Below are 19,476 nucleotides of genomic sequence, written 5' to 3' on the forward strand. Positions count from 1 at the left end.
AAAAAACAAATAAAGGCGCAAATGAGGGAGGGTTCGATAGAGCACCTTCTGACAGGCGCCTCAGTCGCGACATGACAATGAACACGACTCCTGCTTGCTGTCACCGACTGCAGACAAATGACCCCACACAATTGCGCTATCTCTCTGCCTGCACGTAGTACACGCTTATTAAATGACTGACAGGGGAGTGAGCCAATGGCTGCTCTCAGTGATGTCTGAAGACCCGCCTTCACTCTTTTCCACCAATCAGGGCCCGTTCTGAAGCTCGTCACTCATAGGGCAGTAGAAGGCGATACGCCCCGCCCCTCGCCGGCGTTACTTGGCAGCGGCAGGTCCCTGCTGTCAGGGGAGGGGGCGGAGTCTGTCATTGCTGGGAGCAGGAGCCGCTGCTGGCACTTCAAGGGCAGCACTTCCCGCTGTGCGCGCCGCTCCGCAGTCCGCACATCATGCCCCTCGCCCGCAGCTTATCTGTCACCTCTCTGAACGGCCTGGATGACTGGGACGATGACCTGGACCTGGACAACAGTGTGCTGTTCGAGGTGGCGTGGGAAGTGGCCAATAAGGGTGAGTGGGGAGCTGGCATTGCCCCCGTCCGCACTTCCTTCTTAGCATTGTGCAAGTCAATGGCAAAAATAGTGTTTTAACTGAATTTTGCAAACAATTTCCTGATATTTTATAGATTTGATTGCAAAAATCTCAATATTTCCCCAATGCATCACTCCAATCCAGCAATATATGGCTCAGCTATAGACTGATTTTTTTTTTCCCATGCAAACCATTACCCTGCAAATATGGGAAGGGGCCAATACCCCCCCCACTTCAGCTGATCCTGATCTGATGGTTAGGACTGACTGTAGCGGATAAGGACGTGGTTACTGCACCTGTGGTAACGGCCATATTAAAGCATCCCCTCCCCCCTGCAGCTGTAATAAACCCGATATAGATCTATAGGCATGGAAGATTAAGCTTATACATTCCTGGTTTTGATTATCCCCCCCCTCCCCCACTAATATGTGAGATGGGTCTGATAGGGAATCAGAGCCATCCCTCAGCTCTGGTTTATCGGTGGGATTATTTTATTGAACCATTTTTATGACAAATGCGATAAATGCGGAAAAATTGTTCTTTTTTTTTTGGGGGGGGGGGCATAGAGTGAAAAATCTATTTATTTTTTTAATTATTTTTACTCTTTTTAGCATAAGTGGGGAAAATCCACAACAAATCCATTAACAATCTGCAAAAAAAAAAAAATTGCCAAGGCATGGTGCTGTGATCAGAAGTAGATCTTTCCCTTTTCTCCATCTGCAAAGTGTCCCATAATGAGTTTTTGACGCTGCGTAAAAAAAAAAAAAAAAGTGTCTTAAAGTTCCAGCAAAGTGGATTTCCCCATAAACTTGCATTAGATGCAGAAAAATCCGCAGGTAAAAAAAAAACGCATAAAATCCGCACATGACTTTACCAAAGACGTTTTGCCAAAGTCAAATACTAGGAAGCATCGCAAATAAAGAAGCTTTATTTAAAACATGACAAAAAAAATGCAAGTAGCCTAATTTACCGAATAGGTGCAGAAAAACTGCAACGTGAAATCCTCATTGTGGGAACGGAGACTTGGGGCGTAAATCTGGGGGTCTGACTGATGGAAACCCAGGAGATTGGGGAACCCACAAGCCAGGTTCTGCAGAGTCTTGTGCACCTGCTGGCACTTCGCTCTGTATGGGCCTGTTCTCGGCTTCCTTCAGCAGTACCATAGACAATGTATGGCACGTAGGACAAGAATGGGCACCTCTGCTCCATTCAAGACAAGGCTCCAGATCCCCAGTCTTAGGATCGTGTGGGCGTCCTATCCAATCAGTAAGTTATCCCCTATCCTTAATATTTTGGGAATAACCCTTTAATGATCGCTTCGTCCCTCTCACTGTTTTGGGGTCTGCAGCTAGCCCCAATCATTGTAATGCAGTTGCAGAGTAAGTGGACACAGCCCTGCGGCCCCCCGGAGGTCCGGCCATCAATGATCACTTAGTGACCGCGTGTCCTAGCCATAGAGATCCCCACCGGGATGGAAGTGACCCTTTAATTTCTGCGACTTTACTGCGGAATGTGGCTTTTTCTTCTTATTCCAATGATCAAGTATTGGATACAATGTAGCAAACTTTTAGGAAGTGGTTTTTGATACAATTCTGTGTGCTAGAGCAGATGTCCTATAGGATCCCACCTCCCAGTTGAGTTTCTCCCCAGTAATGGCACATACTGGGGCTCCGTCCGGTGGGGATACAGCAGTGTATGAGAAGTTCACTGTGAGGATTTGTGTTCTTTGATACTGTGCCAGCTCTCAGCAAACACTGAGCATGAAGTCTGGGCCTGACACACGCCATTGTACGGTTTCCTGGCTGGGAGTAACACCATTTGCAGGGCAGGACTTGTTGGCTGCAGCGTGCTCTGTAGTATCCTAGCCGGCGTGGTCTGATCCAGGTGGGCACATGTCCTGAACACGCTCTCTAGAGCCCCCCATTAAAAGTGGTTTCCGAAAACCCCCGTCCTCCAACTGCAGCTTATTTAAACAAAACCAAACTATGTTCACCCTCCCCTGGTCCAGCACTGAGTCTCCGTGCTGCACCTGCTTTCTATTATTGTCTGCAGCGCTGACAATATGTTGTAAGCGCTGCAGCCAATTATGTAGCTCAGTGGCTCAAGTAGACAGCACATAACCACTGAGATCACTGATTGGCTGCAGCGTTGTCAATGTGACGTCAGCGCTACAGACACCAGAAGCCGCATTGGTAACTCCGTGCTGATCCTGGGGAGGGTGATTTAATCACAATTTGTGCCTGGCATGCACAGAGCTGTAGATCGCTGGTTCATGGGTATCTTTTCTTTCTACCATCCTGCTAAAGAAGGAAAGAGGTGGCGCTGTGCTCGTCGTGTGTTGGCGCTGGGCTCGTCGTGTGTTGGCGCTGGGCTCGTCGTGTGTTGGCGCTGGGCTCGTCGTGTGTTGGCGCTGGGCTCGTCGTGTGTTGGCGCTGGGCTCGTCGTGTGTTGGCGCTGGGCTCGTCGTGTGTTGGCGCTGGGCTCGTCGTGTGTTGGCGCTGGGCTCGTCGTGTGTTGGCGCTGGGCTCGTCGTGTGTTGGCGCTGGGCTCGTCGTGTGTTGGCGCTGGGCTCGTCGTGTGTTGGCGCTGGGCTCGTCGTGTGTTGGCGCTGGGCTCGTCGTGTGTTGGCGCTGGGCTCCTCTTGGATTGGCATTCCCAAGATGACATTGAGTAGGGAGTAAGATATTCAAAATGGGTAATTCCAGTCTTGGTTCTGCAACCCAAGTAGATGAACATAATCGGACGACTCCTCAAGTGTCTTTTGTTAAAGAGATATTGCCATCTTCATAGATGGATATTGTCAGACAGGGCTTGTAACAACAAGCAGTTTTGCATTTGCTGATTTATTTATTTATTTTTTTTCTAAATTTTCATCCGTTCTTCAGATATCAATATTATGTTGACAGCTCATTGCCTAGGAGACCGACCACTGCTGCTAGACAGAACATGTACAGCGCTTACTAGACTTTTCTATTGAGCTTGTAAGTGCTGTTTTGAAGCTTTCCAGGATCGCTGGAGCGCACGGTTTCCTCCTAAGCGCTGCCAGCTTCAATGCAATGCTTACATGTTAGACAGCAGTGGTGGTTGGTCTCCTAGGCAACGAACAGTAATCAAAAGAAGAAAAAAAAATTAATATCTCCGAATTGTTGTCCAAGTGGTACATTGCAAAAGTGTTTTTTTTTTTTTTTTTTTGTGGGTTTTCTATCCGACAATATCCATCTAAGAAAATTATCGTACTAGGATAAGCAGCAACTTTTCTACAATGTTTCAAAAATGAAGGTTTTTACTAATTCTCTTGATTCTGAGACTTTCCATTACTCTCAATTACTGATCACTTGTATCGATTCTGTTTCCATTCACCATGAAACTAAAGATGGAAAATGCCAATGATCTTGGGTCAGTTGTGGATTGATCCAGTGGTTTTGTGTCCGGGAACTGGAAACGTTCCAGGAAGTAAAATATAAAATGTATCAGAGCGGTCGTGTGTGAGTAATAAATAAAATAGATAAATGCAAATATTCTGAAATGTATGTTTAAAAAACAAACAAAAAAAACACTCCAAACCCCTGCCACTTCAGTGGTCCTGCACTGGTTATTAGTCTCTTAGGTTTGGTAACCGCTGCAGCCAGTCGCTGCCCATAGTGGTGATGTCAGTGTGGATCTGGTTTCTGCCTTCTGCCCCTATTTTATAATGAAGTGATATTTTATTTTTTGCTAGCCCCCTGTTTGCCTTCTGTAAGTCACAGTGAAGCAATAAGGTGGTGACGTTTAAGGAGGGAGAATGTGGCAGCAGCTTGATGTGGGGGCAGAGACCCTGATTCCAGCTATGTTTTTTCACTTAGTTGTGGTATAATCCGTTTCCTCTGCTGCAGAGCTCTGAATGCTGTGCTCTGCATGACCCCGCCCACCTCACTGGCTGCTTTCTCTCTACTGTGTATGGACAGCTCCTAATCAGTGGTGGAACTAGGAAGCATAAGAGACCAATAATAAGCTCCTGCTGATAAAACACTAAGTTTTGAAACCACATCGCACAGCCCAGAAAGTGATACATCACTGGAATCAGGGTCTCTGCCCCTACATCATGCTGCTCACAAATTACATAGCAAAACCTGCCGATAGATTCCCTTCAATTCACCTTTTGGCCTCCATATGGCTGGCATGTGTTGGCATACTGTATATTTAGCCATATAGAAAAGTGCCACGCCATCCATCGATCGTGTCACCATTCTCTGCGGTATAACTTGTGAGAATCTATAAATTGCAGATTGCCACGTCTTCCGGCCCCTGATTGACAGCTACCGGTCTAGGGTTAAACAAATAGACATAAAGGACAGACCACTGACATTGTCCTCCAACGGCGGCATAAAGTAGTGACAATCTGTAGAATCTCCATCCATGGTTGATATGTCTGCAGAATTTTGCACATGTTCGTACAGTGCCAGGTTTAGCTTGATACATCCACATTTCCTAGTCTGTGTACGGACCACAGTTTCCAGACCGACCGCAGGTCTCCTGAAGCTGTGGAGTTGGGGTCAGGAGATCCGTGTCCAGTCTGGAAATCGCTCTCCATACATGGACTGTGAAGTTGGGCTTGGCCGTAGTGGGCAACCACTGTAAGGTCTTGGTCCTGCTCTGGTGGGCTCAGTCCAACGATGTGCCACATATGTGATCATTCGCTTATTAAAAAATTACCCCACTAAAATATAACATTTATTGGTTCTATTTGAAAAATTAGACTATAGAGAGAGAAAATAATCAGAAATAACAAAACACACCTAGAGTATACATATGTGGAGGAAAACTCATCTTGCCCTCTGGATACCCTAAATCTGTAAACCTTCCTGGCTGCGGAGGTTGGCACCCTAGCTTGAACACAATGTGGCGCCCCCTGTCATGTTCCTTACAAGGTAAGTGATCCAGACAACCAGCCACAGTGGTGTGGGTGTGTCATGCCAAGATTACCAAGTGCAGCCTGTGATTAATAATATTAACCCAAAATAAGAACGTGGTACTACTAAATGCATTGATAGAAGTGAAAAAAGACATCTACAAGTAATCAAAATGATGATCAAACTGTGATCCTTGTATGCAGATCATATAAAGTCAGTGAATACTTATGAGGATGTGTCCGTTTCTCCCAAAAAAATAAATTGATCTACATACCTTGTAAAAATCCATGAGCTTCCCTGATTTGGATGCCTCTTTCCATTTTGCTCTGTGTCGCTCCATTGCTGAGATATTCACATTTGTTGCTTTTGGAGAGCAGTATATGAAATCTCTGCCTTTAATGCATCTGGGCATTTCTTCAGAGTCTTCTCTGGGGGCGTGTGCTTTACTCCGCCCTCCCAAAATACTGCCAATCACAGCTCAGCAGTCTCTGAGACTGAAACTGCTCTTACAGCTACCAAGCTGTGATTGGTAGCATCTGGGAGGGAAGTCTGAAAGAGCACGCTCCCGACCCCCAGAGAAGACTGAAGAAATGCCCAGTTGCACTACAAGCAGAGATTTCACATACTGTGCTGCAAAAGTCACAAATGTGAATATCTCTGCAATAGAATGACACCGAGTAAAATGAAAAAGAGCTGCATAATGGGGCCTCGAGTTTGAGGCTTAATACGTCTGCAGGCTTTTATAGGCCGTCTAACCTTAGTTTTTGAATACTTCAAATAGCCACTAAGGAAGTGGAAGTCTGCAAAAGTGTTCTCTATACCGGGGGACTTTGTGGTCTGTTTATACCTCCCCTATGAAAAGGGCCTAGCTTTCTGGGTTACTCTGCCTCTAAGTTGGTGTCCGTTTGCCTTGATATACGTCTGACTGGGTGTTGTCCAGAGTCCAAAACCACTTCAAGGAGTAACTATCACTTGCCGTAAATATGTGTGTTTTTTACTTGGTGTAAATGCTGCTGTTCTCCTGAATCTGGCACGATTTTTATTTTGTTCCTGCTCCTCTCCATTACTGAGATATGGCCTTCTTTTATCTGTATGTAAATTTACTCTTTTTATATTTTTTTCAAGTGGGCGTGGCCCTCCTGGAGAAAAGGGTTGAGGACCACGGACACTTGGATGAAAGAGTAGATTTATGTATAGGGAAGAGAGGGTCATATCTCTGGAATGGAGAGGAGCAGAACCAAAAGAAAAACTGTGCTGGATTCGGGAGAAGTGTGGCATTTACCCCAAGCTTAAAAAAAAAAGAACAAACAAATATTTGTGGCAATTGACAAAAGGCTGTCTCGTCACCTATGTGTGGGATTACTGTTTTAGAATAAGGTGGACACAATCTGGAAAGTGATGTTGCCTGCTGTTCGCACTCAATCTCTTAAGTTGATTAAGCGGACCCCTAACTGCAGATGGCTAAAGCCAAATGTAGACATTAGTGATGAGCGAACGTGCTCGTATGGTAGACGTGCTCAGATAATATATTCGAGTCCCCACGACTGCATGTTTTGCGGCTGTTCGATAGCCACAACACATGCAGGGATTGCCTAACCAACTAACAATTTCTGCATATGTTGCGGCTTGTCTATCAGCCGCGAGACATGCAATCTTGAGGACTTGAACATAGTATTCAAGCACACCGAAGACACTCGGTTAGCACATGAGCATGCTCAAATTGAACCTTTTCCAAGCATGCTCGCTCATCACTAGTAGACATCCGATCACAGACCGGTCATGGGTATCCTGATCTGTACTTCCCACCCTCGTCTATTCCTATGAGACTGTCGAGTTTGGGTCAAGAAACCCGCGTCCAGTCCTTTTTCACGGTTCATACACGGACATCTGAATTCAGCCTTAAACTGTCTGAGTCTCAACGATATCTATTGCCACCAGGATCCTATTGAAGAAAGGATGTCCGAGCTGCATATCCCTATAAATTTACTGTCCCATTGTGAGGGTCGCCAGGGCCGTAGTCGTGGCTGAGCATATCTGGTTAAGCGCCTTTGCTTCCGGTCACATATAAACAATGTCCCTTTTCTTTCATACCTCCTGCTTCACCTTCTGCACCGTCAGGGTCCCATCGGGGCTGCTGAAGTTCTGTTGCTTGTGCTGTTGCACATAAAGAGACAGTCCAATTCAAACTTTAAACATAGAAGTTTACTTGGTTTCAATCGCAGCACATCCACATCAGTTACAGCATCAACACAGAGTACGGCACCATTCACATCATTTAGGGCCCACTGTGTTGCCCCGGGCTCCAAAACCCTCTGGGACTGCCTGGGCGCTCTGGCCCTCCTGAGCTGTCTCAGCTCCCTGGCTTCACTGAACTACAACAAGGAAATCCTCCTATCTTATCCCACAGTGGCCCCTCCTATGGTAACTATTTATTATCTATTTATTATCTACTAGATTGTGGCCCGATTCTAATGCATCGGGTATTCTAGAATATGCATGTCCCCGTAGTATATGGACAATGATGATTCCAGAATTCACGGCAGACTGTGCCCGTCGCTGATTGGTCGAGGCAACCTTTATGACATCATCGTCGCCATGGCAACCATTATGACATCTACGTCGATACTGTGCCCATCGCTGATTGGTCGAGGCGAATTCATGGCAGACTGTGCCCGTCACTGATTGGTCGAGGCAACCTTTATGACATCATCGTCGCCATGCTGTGCCCGTCTCTGATTGGTCGAGGCCTGGCGGCCTCGACCAATCAGAGACGCGGGATTTCCAGGACAGACAGACAGACGGACGGAAAAACCCTTAGACAATTATATATATACTAGATTGTGGCCCGATTCTAAAGCATCGGGTATTCTAGAATATGCATGTCCCCGTAGTATGTGATTCGCGGCAGACTGTGCCCGTCGCTGATTGGTCGAGGCAACCTTTATGACATCATCGTCGCCATGCTGTGCCCGTCTCTGATTGGTCGAGGCCTGGCGGCCTCGACCAATCAGAGACGCGGGATTTCCGGGACAGACAGACAGACAGACAGACAGAAAAACCCTTAGACAATTATATATATACTAGACTGTGGCCCAATTCTAACGCATCGGGTATTCTAGAATATGCATGTCCCCGTAGTATATGGACAATGATGATTCCAGAATTCGCGGCACTGTGCCCGTCGCTGATTGGTCGAGGCAACCTTTATGACATCATCGTCGCCATGGCAACCATTATGACATCTACGTCGATACTGTGCCCGTCGCTGATTGGTCGAGGCCTGGCGGCCTCGACCAATCAGAGACGTGGGATTTCCATTATGACATCATCGTCGCCATGCTGTGCCCGTCTCTGATTGGTCGAGGCCTGGCAGCCTCGACCAATCAGAGACACGGGATTTCCAAGACAGACAGACAGACAGACGGAAAAACCCTTAGACAATTATATATATAGATAGATAGATTCCTGACCTTCTATTAAGTCCTGAAGGGTTTCTATCTAGTGACCAAACTCGGGTACTACACTGTCCCTATAATACATAACAAAATACAATAAATATATATAGCCGCATACAGGGACATAACTGCATATACAATAATATAAAACAGCCACATCTTATAACAAAAACCTGGACAGTTCTTAAAGGGGTAGGAGCAGGTACCAGTCCTTGGAACCCCTTACACCAGTGATTTTCAACCAGTGTTCCGCGGCACACTAGTGTGCCGGAACACATGGTCGGGTGTGCCGCGGGGAAAGTTCCCCAAACTATGCTTTAACCCTTTCTACCCTTTCAATTTGCGCTGCCTGGCACAAGCATCTCAGTCAGTGCAGGGCCAGGCACACATAGGGGTTAAGGACACAGCCAGCCAGCGTGACATTGTGGGCGGAGAGTTCTCCTGCTCTACTCTCCTGGCTGCAAGCAGTGCTGAACTTATCAGGCACAGGCAGATTCCCGGAGCTGCTACCGGCACCTGAGTGAGTGCCATGCTATCATTATCGTTGTATGTTCTGACAGTCTACTCTGGGGCGGCCATGGGCTGGGCGGCTGCAGCTGATATATATATATATATATATATATATATATATATATATATATATACTACAGCAGCCACCCAGCCCAGGCCCCCAGCACAGCCTGTATAGATACAGTGTATATAATATATATACAGGACAGGTGCTGGGGGCCTGGGCTGGGCGGCTGTTGAAGTATATACACTGCACAGTACCTCTCCCCTGTATATATACACTGCACAGTACCTCTCCCCTGTATATATACACCACACAGTACCACTCCTCCTGTACTGTATATACACTGCACAGTACCACTCCTCCTGCCCTGTATATATACACTGCACAGTACCACTCCTCCTGTCCTGTATATATACACTGCACAGTACCACTCCTCCTGCCCTGTATATATACACTGCACAGTACCACTCCTCCTGTATATATACACTGCACAGTACCGCTCCTCCTGTCCTGTATATATACACTGCACAGTACCACTCCTCCTGTATATATACACTGTACAGTACCACTCCTCCTGTATATATACACTGTACAGTACCACTCCTCCTGTATATATACACTGCACAGAACCACTCCTCCTGCCCTGTATATATACACTGCACAGTACCACTCCTCCTGTATATATACACTGTACAGTACCACTCCTCCTGTATATATACACTGTACAGTACCACTCCTCCTGTATATATACACTGTACAGTACCACTTCTCCTGTCCTGTATATATACACTGCACAGTACCACTCCTCCTGTCCTGTATATATACACTGCACAGCACCTCTCCCCTGTATATATACACAGCACAGTACCTCTCCCCTGTATATATACACTGCACAGTACCACTCCAAGGAGTTCCCCATTCTGGCCAACAAAGCTATTTTGACATTGCTCCCATTTTCGACCACATATCTATGTGAGCTGGGCTTCTCAAGCTTGACTGCGATAAAAACAAAACAGGGAGACTGAGAACTGTTGAGGAAGAGCTTCGTGTGTGTCTTTCCACCATTCCTGCCAGGATATCCCTTTTGTGTTTATCGAAACAGGCCCAGGTTTCACACTGAGTGAGTATAAATACATTTAGAATCTATATTATTAACTATATGTAGAATATGTACTGTTTTAGTGTCATTTTGTGCCATTTTGGTTGGTGGTGTGCCCCGGGATTTTTTAAGTATAAAAAGTGTGCCGCGGCTCAAAGGTTGAAAATCACTGCCTTACACCATCAGATCCTGGGAAGTCATTAACAACTTGCTATTGGCCTTTGACTCTCTTGGTTGTTTTTCCTTTGACTCTCTTGGCTAGTAGAGTCTAGCTGGTGACTAAAGTTTTAGACCGTTTGTCTACCCCTTCAGAAATCAAGGAAATTGTAGTGAAGGCATCAATGCCATAATGATAGTGATCGAAAATTTGAATTACCAGCAAGTTTTGACGTCCCATCGGACTTCGGGGAGTTATTTATCGGCTTCTATGGACAGGCAGTCATTCTACAAGTTTGGCTGAGGATTACAAAACACAAGATCAATAACGTAGCGGTCGCACTCTCCATGACACCGATGTCGTCAATCCCCCTGTTCCTGTGAGATGTTCTTGGCTCTGCTGTATACTGCACATGATACCAGGAAGCCAGAGCGAGGATTTTTATATCTCATGCACTTGGGGGGAACTGCTGAGCCATGTGCTGGGTGACTTGGATCTCACCTTTTATTTAGAGGGATCCAGCGTACGTCCATTACTACGGAACATTCTGTACTGGTCACTATGCCCATCATCTCCTCTCCTCGGTCTACAAACAACATGCGGTACATTGAAAAACAATTTTATTCTTTTTGGAATTTTGCAAATCTTTGACTGGTGTATCATAGCCCCATTGTCCTGGGGATTTGAGCGGGGGGCCAAATCCGGGCCCCCCACATGATCGGAAATGCTAAAGTTGTGCAGCTTTGACTTACGGTAATTTCATGTTGGGTTTTTTTTTGGGAGGTTTTATGTTTAGAGGCTTCTTTTCTATTTCTCTCCCCAGTGGGTGGAATTTATACGGTTATACAGACCAAAGCCAAGATCACCACAGACGAATGGGGCGAGAATTACTTCCTTATCGGACCCTACTTCGAGCACAATGTACGGACCCAAGTTGAGTTGATTGAGCCTCCACATCCTGCTATCAAGCGATCCATAGATTCCATGAACGCAAAGGGCTGTAAGGTGAGAAGAAGTGGACTCATTGCAGTTCTAAACATTTCTGATGTGTCTGCCCTGTGTATTTATTACTTTTTTTTTTTTTTCCTTTTTTGATTGAATGCTTTAGATCATCTCTTATTCAGCTGAAGTGCTGAATTACTTGCTGTCCACCACAAGCCTTCTCCAAAAAGAGAGGAACCATTGACTTATACACAAAATCATCTAAGTCTTAGAGTCTGTCACCCTCCCCACCCAAAACAGTAACTAAACCACTTATGCAGTTACAGTATATAGGGGTCTTGGCCCTTCAGTGCACCCTTGGTGTGGCCAAGAGCTCGGCGCATCATTATGCCCTTTCAATTTGTATTCAGGCTGTCAATCAGAATGACATTCTAGGCTTTGCTACACACACCATAGACCTTCAAGAAAGTGGTTCCAGACTAACTTCTGGCAGCATCAGTCCTTGGTTTTTAGGCTAAAAGAGAAACCACTGTTCTGCTCACTCCAAGAGAGCTCTGAGCCTTGGACTTTCCAACCACTTTCAATCTGAAGGGCCCCTGATTGCCCGCAAGTAGTTGTTGAGCCCAACCATTTAGGTCTGCGTCATTTTGGTTGCCACAGTCAAAGCCACATGGTAAAGCCATCTTCTAGACTTAGAAAAAGGTCTTCACTGTTGATCTCTTGTGGGACCATATGTCAGTTTCTAACATTAACGCTGGGGCTTAGAAGGTATTCAGTATAGGCCACAAACGGGCTTCTTGTTCAGCCCTGAGATTTAAATTTAAAAAAATTTTTTTAATAAAAGGCAAATTGAAAAGTGTGTTTTTGTTTTTTTCCCATATCATGTTGTAATTTTAACCCCTCCAAATATTTGATCAAAATTGTCTGTAATTTAGCTCATCAATCACACAAAATGAATAAAAGCCAACACGGTTGTCCTCTTTTAGCAGAAGGCGTTCAAGCATTGGCCATACCAAAAAATCTAATTTGTAAAATATTCCTACAACCTCTGCTTTGGTCATTTTTGGATTACGTTGATCTGATGTTTATGGGCAGTTCAAGAGTTAACTCTGTGTAATAAGTGGTTAGACTTTAAGAAATAAAAGCTCCTCGTGAACTTTTACTCTGCAGTCAAAGTCTATATGTGATGCAAGGCAGCGTTCCAGTAATGTAGTGTATGAGCTCTTACATAATTTATTGCATATCTGTCGGTTACATTACTCATGTAGACAGTGACAGACTGCGCAAAACCCTAAAACTAGTGCATGGGTAGATCAGAGGGACTTAGGACAAGAAAGGTACCGTATATGGGCCCACTGCTCATCCTAGTCCCCCAAAGTCGCTGCCCCTATCTCCCGAATTCTATTTATCAAAGCTTTCATACCTGAATTCTGGCATAAAAAGTTTTTTAAAAATTTCAAAATTTAGGCACAACGCCTAAACTTTGCTACCTTTTGGCATCTTCACACCAGAATTTCCCTGCTCTGACAGAACGGGTGGAGCAGGATGCGGCTGTGGTTACCGCCGCTCATCAAATTGATGGCGGCCAAAATTCTTACTCCAGCAGGGGCTGTAGTAGGATTTGTGGCAAGGGGCACACAAAGGTGTACACCGTTCGTCCAATGCTTCTGAGTAGTACACCTCTTTATGAATCGGGAGCCCCCGCCTCAATTTGCTGCTGAAAATTTGTGGGATATCAAAACCACCAAATTGTGTGAATTTTTACAATTTGCTAAAATGTAAAATCCCTACTGGAGCTAACGGACGTTGAGCAAAAAGATCTGCAGGACCTTGATCCAGTGGCCGCATCTAGTGCCCTGCGAACCTTCTCCTAACTACATCATCCTCACTCCCCCCCCCCCCCCCATCAGATTAGTAAGCCACCACTGCATGATGTCTCTGTTAATCAGAAGAGACAGCAGGGATTTAGCAGGTAGATTTGTAGGACTCTTGTCCAACGGTGATGTTGGAAGTCCATGGTCGCCAGAGCTCTCGAGCCTCCTACTACCTACCAGGTCCCCGCTTCCTTTCCCGGCTCTTGTATTGTGGTGCTATATACATGCGCAGGACATGGCTACAACCTACTAATTGTAAGAGGCGTAGGGATGTAGTAGGAGATTTGCAGGCTCAAGTCCTGCTACCACAGACTAACAAAATGGCCTGTAGGCCATCAATTTGCTCAACTCCAAAGGAGACCCAAGTGGTGACCTCTGTCTTATGCCATCATGGGAAACTACTTCTTTAGCCTAAAATAAAGACACTGAGATGTTCTCTTAGGTACAACTTCTGTAATTTTTCACTTGCGAGATTCCGAGTGGGGTAGAGTTGTCCTAGCTCTTGACGTATTGGAAGATAAATTTCAGTTTCACTGAGTGGAGTCAGTAACACGTCAATCAGTCTTATCGAGCACTAGAACCCAACTCTTGAGCGTCATTATTACACTTTTGTCTTCCACCTTGTGACTTTGCTAAAAGCCCTCCCCATCCCCTTTCCGTCTGGGAGTTCAGGAGCACATGTTTGAGTGCTAATTTTGGCCTTCCTCCGCCGTGACCTGATGTTATGCAGGGATTTGGTTACAGCCCCATTGAAAGGTCAACTCTAAAAATTGTAAGTCACGCCTGTGTTCGGCCTCGGGTTCCCGGACAGGATCGCGGAGTTAGTTTGGTGTCAGGGACTCGTAATTGTCCTGACAGCTGAGATGACCGTGAGAAGGTGATAGAGCGGAGGTCAGGGAGTCCTCGTGATAGTGGTCTTGTCTGTCACATAAAGGTCAGAGATAAGTAACCGAAATGTTAATGACATTAGCAGAGTGAATCACGGCAGCATGTATACAGGGGACCTCCAAAAACAGAACCCTGACTCTTCCTAAAACAGTCCTAGAAATCCCGTAACTGTGCACACAATTGCTGGAAGACGTCTGTACTCTGCCATGTTAACATCTTCATTGAAGAAAACTGGATCCTCAATGTAGATTTTTTTTATTTTTAAAGTGGATTTAGGAGCATTTTCTGCGCCATCTCCGTATGCTGGTACCTAGGGCTGGCTCCAGGTCCTCTTATGACAAACTTTCAGTGGGTCCATATTCACTTCTGATTTTTCCTCCATGCCCTCGATAAGTAATAATTCATATATTAATAAAAAAAAAACTACCATATTACGTATACCCAAATATATACAGTGGGGAAAATAAGTACTTGATACGCTGCCGACTGTGCAAGTTTTCCCACCTACAAAGAATGGAGAGGTCTGTAATTTTTATCGTAGGTACATTTCACCTGTGAGAGACAGAATCTTTAAAAAATCCAGAAAATCATTGTATGATTCTTACATAACTAATTTGCATTCTATTGCATGAAATAAGTATTTGCTGCAATAGAAAAAACAGAACTTAATGTTTGGTGCAGAAACCTTTCTTTGTAATTAGAGGTCAGAGGTTTCCTGTAGTTCTTGACCAAGTTTGCACACACTGCAGCAGGGATTTTGGCCCCCACCTCCAAACAGATCTTGTCCAGATCTTATACACATATACCATAAAATTTGCATGTTTGTGTATTTTATTAGTTACTCATGCAGCAAAAACCAAATATCTTCCTTTTTTACTTTTAAGAGGTGTCGGGAAATAGGAAGGAGTCCTTATTACTTCCATTACACATACAGGGCTCTCAGCTGCAGTTTCCTCTGCCTGCCAGCACAAGGCTGGAATTTTAAGCCACGCTTTCTCCCTCCTCCATACTATATGGCTGTAATTTGAGGCCAGTGTGCCAGCCACAGTCACTGGAATCCACTGAAGAATTTATATGGCTTTACACTGCGCAAGCCAGACTCTGTGAAAATCCCTCATCCCCCCCCCCCCCGCCTAATACCAGCCAAAACTGGTACAGCAAGCATGGGACTCTATTGTTCTTTTAAAGTTACGTAAACTGGCCCAGATCATGTCTAGAGACATAAGGATTATATATTTCAGATTTCCATCGAGAGATCTATAGCTCACGGAAGTCGCTAGGAGCTAAACCCAACGAGTGCAAGGAGCGGGTTTCTTCCTACGCGGGTCATGTAACTACGCTGTGTTTACACTTAACAGAATCCCCCCGACGTGGTGCACATCCTGATCATTCTGCCGTTCGTATACGAGGTTCATACAGCGAGCTATGTATAAAAAATGGTTTGTCACTGCTCTAGAAAGGGGAGGATTCAGCCCCTGAGTGAGGTCACCATAGGAGGAGTGCCTTGGTTTTAGGCTGGGAGATAACTAAGTGGGCAGGAGTCTTCCAGTGTCTTTTGTCCAAGGTCTAGCTGAGAGACAGGGGTGATACATCTGGATATATGTGTAATAATTATAGGGGATAACTCAGGAGACTCTTTGCATGGAACAAGACAACTACAGGACACAGTTTTATAAGTGGTAAAGTCTATATTATCACACGGTGATTCAAACAGGTGCAGAGAGAAACTCAAGTCCACAACACTTGGTGCAAATATCAAATGCAGCTCAGCAGTCTATAGGAAACTTCAGAGGAAAATGCAATCACGCAGAAAGTCTATGAAGCACAATTATTCTTGAGGATACTTGACACGAATAAGTCCTTGCTTAGTCCAAAACACAGATAGATATGCTTATAAGGCAGTTCAAACAATATCTTGGCTCAACCAGGGAGGTCTGGGTAACAGTCTCAGGTTCCTGCAAAGCAGCAACAGCTTACATGTCCAGCAAATGCAGATGGAAGCAAACACGAGCAGCAGATGAAGGAGGATTACTGGAACTGGTGTATGCAGCAGGAACTCAGAGCAGAGTAGCAGGATAACCCCACAGGTTCACAGGAGCAGGTATATAGCCAGGGAGTCACCAAAGGTCAGGAGCTGGATGCAAGGCAGAATACTCTAGCACAGACAGAAGGCTGGGGTGGAGTTTTATAGCAGGAAGAAACAGTGCACATGAGACCAAAGACGCCATCTTGGAAAAGGTCAGTAATGCACAAAAAAGTAATAAAAAATGTTCAGAGTCCTGACAATATGCTTGCCCATCCCCCACAGCTCTTTAGCAAACTGTCATGTCCTCTGAGGTGAATTACGCTGCTAATTTGGGTTGGCTCCAGACCCGTTATTAATTAAGAAATCGTAACTGGTGGCAGCGGTTTTGTCCTCTGCGGTTGGGAGTCTTTGTAGTGACTGCTGACTCCTTAGCCAGTACAAAGTAAGGCAGCCTTTCTGGTGACTATTTATCCTAGGTGTAGTACCCGGTCTGACCTAAGGGTAAGGGGGGCGCCAGAGAGCTGCAAGTTCCAAACCGGAACTGGGAAGTGGGATATAGATAAATCCCCTTCAGAAAGAACTGGGCAACCAAACAACCCTGGTTCATGACAAATTGGTGGGGATGATAAAGATATCCTCAGTGAACCGTGACAAGAGGCAATGATATATTTTATATATTATATTCTCGATCATCTCATTTTCCCAAAATGTACATAAAATCTGAATGAATTATTATTATTAATATTATATAAGATTTTATGTACGGTACCTGTTTGGGGAAAAGGTGATTTCGAAGTTTTCCCAATTTTTCGGACTGACTGAAATCACCTTTTCCCAAAAAGGTTAAAGTTTTCCCAATTGGACTGACTGACCTTCATTTCTTAAAGTAATGATGGCCACTCGTTTTTTTTTACTTGGGCTACTTTCACACTTCCGTCGGTACGGGGCCGTCGCAAACCGTCGGCCCAAGGTAACGACGGACAGTGTGCTAAATGTAGCACAACGTGGGCAGCGGATGCAGTTTTACAATGCATACGCTGCCCATTGTGATGAGCGGGGAGGAGGGGGCGGAGTTCTGGCCGCGCATGCGCGGTCGGAAATGGCGGACACGTCACACAAAAAAAAAGTTACATTGAACGTTTTTTTGTGCATCACTCTGTCCCACCACTTTATAGACTGCGCAAACGCCTGCGCAGTCTGGACCCCACAGAGTGACACAGCCCAGAGGAGATCGCGGTATGCTTAAGCACTGAACGCATAACGCGATCTCTGAAGGAGAAGCAGGGACGTGCCAGGAGGGTGAGTATGCTGTATTCACCTCTCCCCGTTCCACCGCTGCACACCGCCATCTTCCGCGTTCTCTGCCTGTGACGTTCAGATCAGAGAACGCGATTAGTGCGTGCCGGCGTCGCCCTCTGACAGAACAGTCACAGCCAGAGCACCCAGAAGAAGGAGCGGCACGCAGCGGTGGAACGGGAGACAGGTGAATATAGCAAGTGCCGGGGGCCTGAACCAGCGGCGATACCGGCACCTGACCCCCATGGCGCGCCGGTGTCCCCGCCTGCTCAGTCCCCCGGCACACGGCGCCCAGCGACGATAGGTGAGTACTAGTGATGAGCGAATATACTCGTTACTCGAGATTTCCCGAGCACGCTTGGGTGTCCTCCGAGTATTTTTTAGTGCTCGGAGATTTAGTTTTCTTCACCTCAGCTGAATGATTTAAATCTCTTAGCCAGCTTGATTACATGTGGGGATTCCCTAGCAACCAGGTAACCCCCACATGTACTTATGCTGGCTAACAGATGTAAATCATCCAGCTGCGGCGAAGAAAACTAAATCTCCGAGCACTAAAAAATAGTCGGAGGACCCCGAGTGTGCTCGAGAAATCTCGAGTAACGAGAATATTCACTCATCACTAGTGAGTATGTCCATATACTATGGAGCATCTTATGGGGGCCATCAACCTTTATGGAGCAGTGTACAGGGCATATGGATGGGAGCAGCACATGACAGAATGGGGGCCATATACCAATATAAATGCTCGCCACCCGGGTGTAGAACGGGTTCAATAGTTATAAGTGATAAGGTTAGAATTTTTTTGTTTGTCATTTAAACTCATTGATGGTGATGTGTGTCAGGGCTCTTTATATCACTGAAAGCAATTGCAGATACCTGTGCAAATTAGTTTGGCAGGTGTGTCCAAATAAAGGCAAGACTACTTAAGAAGGCTGTTCCACATTATTAAGCAGCCTACATTTTTTGCCAAAATGGGAAAGAAAAAGGATGTGTCGGCTGCTGAGAAGCAACAAATTGTGGAGTATTTAGGTCAAGGCATGACTACAATCAACATTGCCAAGACACTTCATCGTGATCATCGCACAATCAAGAAGTATGTAGCTGATTCCCAGCACACACGTGTGCGGCTGATAAGGAAAAATTGAGGACTCTTTCCAACAGGCAATTGCATAAGGTTAAAAGAGCAGCTGCAAAAATGCCTTGTCATAGCAGCAGACAAGGTTTTGAAGCTGCTGGTGCCTCCAACGTCCCCAGAACAACAAGATGCAGGGTCCTGCAGAGGTTTGCAGCTGTGCGTAAGCCATCCTGTCGACCACCTCTATCCACTGCACACAAGTAGAAACGGCTCCAGTGGGCCAAACGATACATGAAGACTGACTTCCAAACTGTTTTGTTCACCGATGAGTGCCGTGCAACGCTCGATGGTCCAGACGGATGGAGTGGAGGATGGACACCCCATGAAAACATGGCTAAGGCGCCAACAAGGAGGAGGTGGAGTAATGTTTTGGGCTGGAATCATGGGGAGAGATTGTCGGCCCCTTTATGATCCCTGAAGGGGTAAAGATGAACTCCATAGTCTATGTGGAGTTTCTAAAACACTTCCTGCCATGGTTCAAGAGGAAGAACCGTGCTTTCCGCAGCAAGATCATTTTCATGCATGATAATGCACCGTCTCATGCTGCAAAAAACACATCTGCATCTCTGGCTGCTATGGGCATAAAAGGACAAACTTATGGTGTGGCCACCATCTT

The 19,476-nt window shown here is 45.7% G+C and overlaps 1 protein-coding gene across 1 annotated transcript in view; it reads left to right on the forward strand.

Annotated features, from left to right (window-relative positions):
* The first annotated feature begins 307 nt into the window (after positions 1-307).
* Positions 308-19,476, forward strand: part of GYS1 (glycogen synthase 1) — a 38,914-nt gene continuing 19,745 nt past the window's right edge. Inside the window, exons 1-2 of the mRNA XM_077259736.1 lie at positions 308-564; positions 11,523-11,704. Of these exons, the coding sequence (XP_077115851.1) occupies positions 447-564; positions 11,523-11,704 (300 nt within the window). The 5' untranslated portion in view covers positions 308-446. The remainder of the gene's footprint in view (positions 565-11,522; positions 11,705-19,476) is intronic.

Source organism: Ranitomeya variabilis, chromosome 4 (assembly GCF_051348905.1).
Source record: "Ranitomeya variabilis isolate aRanVar5 chromosome 4, aRanVar5.hap1, whole genome shotgun sequence".
Lineage (NCBI taxonomy): Eukaryota > Metazoa > Chordata > Amphibia > Anura > Dendrobatidae > Ranitomeya > Ranitomeya variabilis.